General features: G+C 40.5%; 1 protein-coding gene across 2 annotated transcripts in view; it reads left to right on the top strand.

The window, feature by feature from the left end:
- Positions 1 to 10298, top strand: part of TPK1 (thiamin pyrophosphokinase 1) — a 551394-nt gene that overhangs the window by 227008 nt on the left and 314088 nt on the right. For both annotated transcript variants that reach the window (XM_083188542.1, XM_083188541.1), the window contains exon 5: positions 9525 to 9597. In XM_083188542.1, coding sequence (XP_083044668.1) covers positions 9525 to 9597 — 73 coding nt within the window. The remainder of the gene's footprint in view (positions 1 to 9524; positions 9598 to 10298) is intronic.

The following is a 10298-nucleotide window of genomic DNA, read 5'->3' as shown; positions in this document are numbered from 1 at the left end:
CGTCACTATACCTGCAGGTTCAGGGCTGAAGCTAGGAAATTCCTCACCCAGGGCAAGGTAGTAATTTGGCTTCATGCACGTATGGGTATCACATATAGCTCATGGGGCACGCGACCCCACCTGCTCTGCTAAAAATCTGGCTCCTTAGAAAATAAACATATGTAAAATTCCCACTGGCAGGAATATAAAAAAAAAATATTTTGTAGTCTACATCTACTTCTCACAACAGTGATTTATACAGAAATTCAAATTGAGATGTATATTCTATCTATTAATTCCAATAATGCTCTAAAACACAACTGCTAAGCCAAAATCATATACCATGAGATCTAAATAGAGCGACATGTAGCAGCGCTAGTGATAATAACAACGTGGAAAATACAGAGATAAAAAATTCCCATAATAAGAGCTACAATTAAATCATTTTTTTTTTTGTCAGGAATAAAAAGGTGGGTCTGGGATGCTATGCAGGTCTGAGACTCACCAGGGTACCCAATGTGAGGGGAAACCTATTCTTTAGCTATTATTGGTGCTTTCACTCACATCGAGAGACAAGGTGGGTCTTGAACCAGCGGCCCTTCCCAGGCACGGTCATTAGCACTGCGCCACAGTGCCTACCAACAGCTAACTGTAGCTCTGGGCCCCATGAGTTTACTTTACATAAATGATCAACAGCGCCACCCATGGCCAATGCTGGAACTACCTGCTTAACATAAGTGACAAGAGAAGGAACCCCAGTACAACTTTATTGGCCACTAAGGTGCCTGGGACCATTACCAGCCACCTTTCACAGGGGCAGATGTATTAAGCCAAGTTATGTGATAAAGTGGGAGGTGATAATGCAGCAGCCAGTCAACTCCTAACTGACATTTGTCATGCCCAGACTAACTTGACAGTTAGGAGCTGATTGGCTGGTACCAGTGGACGGACTGACAGGATAGGAGACTGAAGCTCTGTAGCCAGGGATGGACTGGTCCACAGAGATACAGGGTAAGCCCCCTGGTGGGCCCCACTGCCTGCTGAAGGGGGGGGGGAGAAAAACCTAAGGATCTGGTTCCAGACTGTGCACCTGAATTATGCATTATGCATATGTTACCCTATATTACTCAATAGTATGGTGCATTCTTTATAGTGCATTGCTGTTATTAATCTGGTACATTAACTATCATACATGCACTAGTAGTATTTACTATATACATGTTTATATGGCGCGCAGCAAATTTAGGGGGCGTGGCCTGCTGGAAAGGGGGCGTGACCTATACTCATGGCGCTCTTGCGAGGCCACGCCCCCATTTCTCGCCGCGGTGGGGGCATGCCTAGCAGCTCTGTGAGCTGCTGGTCAGCCCCCAGCCCCTCTGCCTGCAAGAATAGATGCTGTGCGCATGTGCACAGCATCTATTCACAGACCACCAGTTTAAATTAGAACCACCTCCACATACAATAACTGAAGCACAATTTACTTCATTTAATATATATTTAAATTTATCGATAAGAAGCTTTTGCCTCCTCATTCATGCCCATCTAATAGGGGCTACAGACAGTATGTAGTACAGTACTAAGTAAGTTGATCCCTGTTTATGCTTGAAGTTCAGAGTCATGTTTTAAATATTAATACTTGTAAAAGAGAGTAGTAACCAAAATACATGGATATACACACATTGTAAAATGAGTTAATGTAAACTTAGGCTTTGATAATAGTGGAAAACATACTGTACTAAAGGTACTCTAGGTTGTGCTTTGTAAAGAAAACATTTCTGTTGGAAGTTTACATTGCACGAGTACAATATGTGCTGAACGGGTTAATATAAGAAAGCAAACATTATTTCTTTAAAGTGACTGGTATGTGAGAACATTACTGTTAATAGTTCCCAAATGGAAATGCGTAGAGAGAAAATTAATGCATCAGTATTCTACAGGACATTGGTGGATTGCCCATTATGCTCTCTGCAGGTTAATAAGGATTACATCTTATTTATGTAAACACTGTAGGCTTTTGAAATGCTTCCCCATTCTAATTAAACGTATGGCTTGTTGTCTTTTAATTGAAACTCCCCTGATAGAGTTTTTCCATCCACAGCAATTACCCATTTCTCCTTAATCCTCCTGTTTTTTTTCTTTGTTTAGTTTTTCAATTCTAAAATTATCCCCCAGTGGAACTTGCGACAAATGTTTTTCTTAAATTATTTTAATGATTATGCATGGTTTTAATCTGTGTACTAGTGTAAATATACTTTTAAAGTTTCCTGAAGATAGAAGTAAAGTAATCATGCACTTGACTATTTCTTCCCAACAGGCAAATGTATAAATTATTGTATTTACTTAATAAATAATAATAATAATAATAGTAATTATTATGCAGAGAATATTTATCATTAAAACATGTATCTGCTGCATAGTAGGTTAGCGTACGACACAAGCACACACTAAGGTTATTAGCAGCTAATTATCGCTAATTTTTATTTTGACAGTTTTAGGATATAATGCAATTACAGGGACAGTATACACTCTCAAATCACTGCTTCTGTGTATATTCAATAAACCTTCATTTTGTGGCTGGTTCCGAGATGAAAGCAAGTTAGACTTGAGCAGACTAATACATACATACATACATACATACATACATACACAATTACACTGCACCTCTCCATACATTGGGTACTGCTACCACCATTGCAATCCCATAACAAAGAGGGACTTGCCTTGCCCTGTGCTGAGCAATCCCCAGCATGTGAGAGACTGCAGTCACGGTTTTGTTTTCTAAGCAAAACTGCGACTGCTACTGAATTAGACCCTTAGTACAAAATTAGCCGATTGAGACACAAAGATCAGAAGTATATAATCTGGGTACAAAAAGAGAAAAGACAGAGGTCCTATACTAGTGACTCACCATGCATCATATTCCTCAATATACTGTAGATCCCTGGTTTAAGTGATGATTACTACAGTAAGGACACCCATTCATACCTTTTGGTTTACCTTGTACACAAGATTGTGGGCAGCAAAACACTTCTGCAGGGTGGGTTGCCAGTGACTGAGTTGAGCTATGGATGAGATCAGAGATGTCTGTAACTTTTGTGTGTGTGTGTGTGTGTGTGTGTGTTGTCATCATGGCCCTTATTCAGATTTGATTGCAGTACAAATTTGTTTGGAAAATGGGCAAAACCATGTGCAGTGCAGATGGGGCAGATGTAATAAGTGCAGAGAGAGTTAAATTTGGGTGGGGTGTGTTGAAACTGAAATCTAAATTGCAGTGTAAAAATAATCCAGCTAGTATTTACCCTGCACAGAAACAAAATAACTCACATAAAAACTCACATAAATCTAACTCTCTCTGCACATGTTACATCTGCCCCACCTGCAGTGCACATTATTTTGACCATTTTCCAAACAAATTTGTACTGCGATCAGATCTGAATAAAGGCCCATGTCACCAATGTGAGGGGGGGGGGGGGGGGGGGGGGTTTCCAGACACTGCCCATCCAGGAATACTTGTCCTGACTGACTGGGTTAATATCAGAACTGTGACATTCTTTCCCTTGGCGTACTGGTAGCCCAGGTTGAAAACCACTGATAACCTGAAATGGATTTAAAGCCTATAGAAATGGCCTTTAGTCCATTTTACAAAGAAGAGACGGTTATTATATTTTGTATATACAGACATTCCTCACTTAACGACCTACCTGTTTATCGACCACCCGGACTTACGACCCGGGCCTTCGTTTAGCGTCCGTGCTGTGACTCCTCGGACTTACGACCCCGCCTGCTCTGATTTACGACCTGCCCGCCTACCCTCTCGCAGTTACGACCAACCCTGCCTGTTTAGCGACCCGCGTCTCAGAAGTCTTAAGGGGTTTTATATAGGCTCGTTTAACAACCAATTCGCTTAACGACCGGGTCGTAGGAACGGAACCTGGTCGTTAAGTGAGGAATGTCTGTACTTAATTTTGCAATAAATCACACACGTTGCCAAAAAGCGCTGCATGATAAGTACAATAAAAAACACACGTGCAATAAAAAAGAACTGAGTAATACTAAATCAAGTCAAGACTAACTGAGAAGTGTGTTGTCTCTACTGCCTGCATTCATTTACATTCAGTAATTGCTCTGGTCCTTGTGTCAAATGTGTATATAACAATAACATGAAATTAGCTTGTTTAATGGATTCAGTAATCAGAATATGTTGCTCATCTGACAATTCTCTGTAATTGAAAGACACAACCTGTAATTTTATTACATTAAAATCAGGCAAGCTTACCACTAGTCAGTATTTAATTAAAATCAGGTGTTTCATTCTGTGAGTATAATGCAGCCCATCATAAACTTGTTCCCTTTCCTTCACCCTGGAAAGTAAAAATGATATGACATGAGTGGCATATAATGTGGCTCCTACTTGTGTTTTGCAAATTGATTACTGTATGGAAAGTGAAAACGGTCGGTTTACAGGAAGATTTGTGCTTATTCCACAGTATTTACTGATTGCAAAGGTACTTGCCATATCATGCAAAGAACATGGGCCCAGAAAAAGTAATGAATGTTCCACTTATAACACTGACGGAACAAAAAAAAATATTTATTTTTTTATCCTAGGATTTAAGATTGGTTTGCGAGTACTCGCAGGTCCAATTTTCGCATTATATCTTTGTTATAGCTGAATTGGTTCAAGTTTTCAAATAAATGAAACATTATAAAATTTAATTATTTTACCATGTGAAGTACCTTTTAGTAGTATAGGCTGCTTAACCACTTAGTTTTGCTTTTTTAACTACCTTCTTTCAACAATAAGAAGAATTTGTGATCATGTAGATCACGTTTGAGACACATAACAAATTCATATGTCTTCACTAACGCTGGGAGGAGGCGTGGCAGTGCAATACTGAGGGGTAGACTTATTAAGCTCGGTGAAGTGATAAAGGGCCTTATTTTGGTTCACTCTTTCTGACAAAATCCTTCTTAGATGGACAAAACCATGTGCACTGCAGGGGAGCAGATGCAAAATGTGCAGAGAGAGTTAGATTTGGGTGGGGTTTTACTTCAAAGTGAGATCTATATTGAAGTGTAAAAATAAAGCAGCCAGTATTTTCCCTGCACAGAAACAAAATTACTCACCCAAATCTAATTCTCTCTGCACATGTTACATCTGCCCCCCTGCAGTGCACATGGTTTTGTCCATCTAAGAAGTATTTTGTCAGAAAGAGTGAACCAAAATAAGGCCCAAAGGGTCTGTTTTTTATCACCGGCTAATCAGCTCCTACCTGTCATTTTTCAAACCAAGCCTGTAACGTCACAGTTAGGAGCTGCTTGGCCGGTGATAAAAAAAAAGATACTTTATCACTTCACCAAGCTTAATCAATCTGCGCCTGAATCTGATGGGACATTCTCAGACCACAGCCATACCTCCTCCCAGCATACAGGGAGGAACAACAGAGAGGACCAAGTGAAGCAGCTAGTGTACCTGCTGTTCCTTCATTTGGTCCTCTGTCTCACCACAACCAATTTCCACCCTAATTGCTTGTTTTGTTCAGGACGTCCTTTGCTATTGTTGAGAGTTAGCACTGATTGGGGCAGATGTATGATCTGTCGTTATGGGGGAGAAGGGGTATTAGCGCACGTTATGTGCGCTGATACCGCTTCTCCCCCATGTATGAAGCAGCCAGCGTGCGGTAATGGACAGGGGCGCTATGCGCCCCTGTCCATATCGGCGCTGCTATCAAAATGATAGCAGGCCGAATGTATGAACAGTCAGCATCGCTGACCGTTCCGCACGAAGCCTGCATTGGCTTCGCCAGCATCAGGCTGGCGAAGCCCTATGTAAACAGCAGGGACAGCGCTGTCCCTGCTGTCAGCTGTGGGCTGCGCTGGGGATCTCGCGTGAACAGCGAGATCCCGCGCATGCCCAGTGCGGCCGGCCGGGGGACATCGCCGAAGGGGGGAGTTAACGCTCCCCCGCTTCGGCAGACAAGATGTTAATACATCTTGTTGATGTCCCTTCCTGCTTCGCATCGCTAATGAGGCGAAGCAGGAAGTATCATAGCGGCGCGATAAGCGCTGCTATAATACATCTGCCCCAATGTGTGAAACAAAACGTTTTCGCAGTAAAAATTTGTTATTTTCAGAGATGTTGTACTAACAACCCTGATGTTTTTTGTTATATTTGTGGCAAATATAATGTTGCAAAAGAAAGAAAAAATAAAACTGTATTCGAAAAGCATATGAGACTTATTTTGGATGTCACATAAACCAGCAACACAAGAATTGGGTGCCTCACAAAGATTGTAAAACCTGCTGGGAATCACTCTGCAATTGGACTAAGGCCCTGATTTACTAAGGCTTGCTAAGCAGCGAAGATTCGCTGCTCAGCGAGCCCTCTAGTGCTGCCTGCTGGGTGAGTGAACACCCCCCCCCACACACCAATGTATGAACAACTCCACCGCAATGTCAATAGATGTTTAAAAATCATTTAGAAGTCGGCGACCATCGAATGATTTTTTTTCCCTGTGTGCAAATATAAGTCAGTCTTTACTGACCTTTATTTGCAGGGTGTGGAACTGAAAAAATGGCGGGCACTGACGTCATGTAACATCAGCTGCCCACCCCCCGGCAGGCATCAGCACGCCTACATTCACATGGGGACCCCACCCCTCCGGAAACGCTGGTGTCCCCATGCACCTGCCCCCTTCTGCCCCCATCCCCCCAAATGCTTGCGTAGCCACAAGGGGGCCTACAAATGTGAATGATAGAGCATGTTCAGTCCCCAAAACATCAGGATGGGGCCGAAATTGTGAGTCAACAATAATCAAGCCCTAGATGTGATCGAAAAGGACTTTATTTTGGCATACCTACAATGTGCTATTTTTGTTCTGTAAATGTGAAGGTTATAAATCGATTTAAGAAATGTAAATGGAATACCCAAGTATAAATGTTGCAAAACAACCGATACCACGTAGCAGCAAATATTTACCTGTATCGTCATTCAGTTCTTTGTTCGAAGTTGAAATTGATGATGTTAATAAGTACCTTTTATCCAGTGCAAGTGACCACACACATGAAAGTGAGTTTGAAGAAAGTTCCTCTACTAAACTCTTTAATTTGTGACTCTGAGCTATTAGCATCCATACTTCAAGAAAATAACTGTCTTGAGCCGGATGTTACTATCACGTCATATCAAAATAGAGAGCAAGCCCTACTGATGTTCTTTAGCTAAGATAAAAATCTTGTGCATTGCATCAATATTTCTGAACTTCTCCAGATAATAGGCTTAGCAGAATATCGAGCAGAAGACTGGCGGCTCTACTTGGAAGGTTCTAAAAGGAGCTTAAAAAGCATGATACTGCGCAATGGGGGAAAATTTGCGTTGACTCTTATCAGCCATTCAACAAAACTTAAAGAACAGCATGAAAATATGAAGTTAGTCTTGAAAAAAATAGTTTATTCTCACCATCAGTATGTCTATTTTAAAAGTTGTGAACTATCTTCTTGTTAGCAAGTGGATATATTAAGGGGAGTATTCAATTTGGGATACCAACTGTCTGTATCCCGGGGCATTTATGGGCCAGCTCGCCTGCAACTCGACAGGTGGATTTCAGTGCTCTTTATGTCAAGTGTCAAAAAGAGGGGGCGCCGAAAACGAGCGTGGATTATCGAGAATTGGCCGTGAATTCGCCAATCCACAACCATTTTTTGTCAAAACGATTTAACTGTTTTAAAGTCGGATTAATTTTGTTAAATTCCACCGTCAATGCCGTCGTAAACAGCAGCATTGAATAGGTGGCAGGCGCTATTTACTCTGTCAGAAATAGCACCCAAGATTGAATACCACCCTAAGTATCCTTGTCACATATGCTTATGGGACGATTTTCTTAAAATCTAAAATCCCCCCTCCTGGTGATGACCGTAGTCTTTACGGAAGTAGGTAATTCTATTTCATTCAAAACATTACGGGTGACATTCTATGGAATGAGAGTTGTGTTTTTTGGCGAATTTTACTCCAAAAAACGGCTAATTCGCATTTTTCCGTGAAATCGCATATTTAATCTGATGCGAAAAGGTCCCTAAATCACATATTTTGTGCGATAAGTCAAGCGTTTTGAAAGTGCGGTAAAAGTTCGCACTTTTATCACATCCAGATGTTTTCCAATAGAAAAGTATACAAATCGCTTATTTAATGGAATGGGATTTTGCAAATCGCACTTTTAAGGTGTCTAATAATCGCCATTTTTTCACCACAAATCGCACTACATCGCACTTTTTAGCCTCTAATGCGCATCCCATTAAATATGCGAATTATGACTAAAAAATGCGATTTCTGAAAGTGCGAAGAGCGGCGATGTGGAGTGCGAAAAATATATGCGCTTTTCTCTCATTCCATAGAATGTCACCCTACATGTTTATCGCACTGATAGAATGTATTTTTTTAATAGGGGTCTTTATAGATAAACACCCAAGGGATATACTAAATTGAGCTAGCTGTCAAACTCTATTCTTTGTTCCTGATTTTGAGCCACACACAGCTCCATTTGTGGCGAGACTCAGGATGCAGATATCCTGCTAACAGACTGTGACTACACTGTAAACAAATCTTCATCCATTAGCATCAAACAACCCCACTGTTTTCTATTCACTAGCACAATCCTCATCAGCGCACCTACCTTATGCTGATTGCAAGAGATCTGTATGAAATACTATAGGTGTCCACTCAGCATACACACACACGCACACACTATAATGCAACTATGATAATGCGACAAGACTAGAGCAGAGTTACCTACCCTCCTGCATTCTACACGAGACTCCCTGAAATAACAACAATCTCTCTCTAGTCTAGTCTATCAATCTCCCTCATTTCACCTACCCCACATTAAACTGTTATATTTTGGGGAGGAGGGGGGGGAAGGAATGATAGATAGATACATTTACATTGATCATCAGAATTCCCAGCACAATAGCAAGTATAGTATCTCTTACTAACTGCTTTGGGGCTTATCTACATTTGGATATAAGGTGCCACATTCCCAATCTCTTTTCACAATCTCTCCGTATATGGAACTAGACATGCCCTTTGGGTGGAGCATGACACGCCCCCTCAATGGGACACTGCAAAATTGTGCTACCAACTATAATCTCCAGGAAACTCGTTTTCAAAAGTAGGCAACTATGGACTAGAGAAACTGGAGACATACACCCAGTGGAATGTAAAACCATAGTGCATACTCCGTTTGCATTAAGTTCACTACATATGGCTGAATGCCTCCTTCTAATTACTTTTTTGTCTGGTTTTTCTGTTGCATCTGCTTTATCTCATGGCATAAATAGAAATATTTTTAACATTTTTTTCACGCATCAAAACTATTATTGTATTTATTGATACAGGTTTTCAGTATTACAGAAAAGTGTTATTTATATTGCATGGCTAACCATTGCCCCCAGTGACTTTTCATTTAGAAGAAAATAATTTGAATAATACAAGAAAATGTTATATTGCAAAAAGTAAAAACCTTAATGCACATTTTCTTCTCTTTTTGCTACAGATATTTGCCTGATTACATCAGTGGGGATTTTGATTCAATTCAGCCTTCAGTGAAGGAATTCTACAAGAGAAAGGTACTGTACTGTACTGTATGTTTCCTATAATTGGTACAAAATATATATACCGTATATATATATAAAAATGTTGGTTTTCAGCAAGGCCATATAATCCATTAGGCTGACTGTTTTTTTTCCAATGAACTGTTATTTAAAGGTTAAAGGCATCTAGCAAGGCAAACTCATAGTCCACTCATTAGCACTATTTTAAAAGAGAGAGAAAAGAAAAAGAAGAATTATTGCATTTTTGGGAACAGAGGTCGGAAGACTTTATTTCATTTAACTGGTATTGGTGTCCTTGTACATATGGTAAGTATAAATGATGGTATAAGCTGTCCGTCCCAAATGTCAGCTGTAGGGGGCTGAAAGACTGAAGTGCCAGAGGTGGCCGAAACAATTGAAAGCCTAGGGGCAGGCTATGGGATTATTCCAGCCCTGTCTTTAAGATCAATTTTTTTGACAAAAGACACCGATACATTTTAGTGCTTCATGCCTTGTGTTCTACTCGGTATGGTTTAACTCACAGTCCATGTCTATGTCCACAGTAAAAGAGAGAGAACTGCTATTTAAGAGAGTATCCCTGCCATTCAGGATAAGTTGCCAAGTATGTACATTCTAGAAAATAATAGATACAATATAATTGGTTCCTATAGGCAACATCTCCACTTCAAAAACCAACACTTTAGTAAATACTGTATATCTTAAGCCTCCGATACCTG

Source organism: Crinia signifera, chromosome 5 (assembly GCF_055691185.1).
Source record: "Crinia signifera chromosome 5, ASM5569118v1, whole genome shotgun sequence".
In the NCBI taxonomy this organism is placed as follows: domain Eukaryota; kingdom Metazoa; phylum Chordata; class Amphibia; order Anura; family Myobatrachidae; genus Crinia; species Crinia signifera.
The sequence above is the reverse complement of the archived record's forward strand: the minus strand, read 5'-3'. Positions and strand labels throughout refer to the sequence as shown.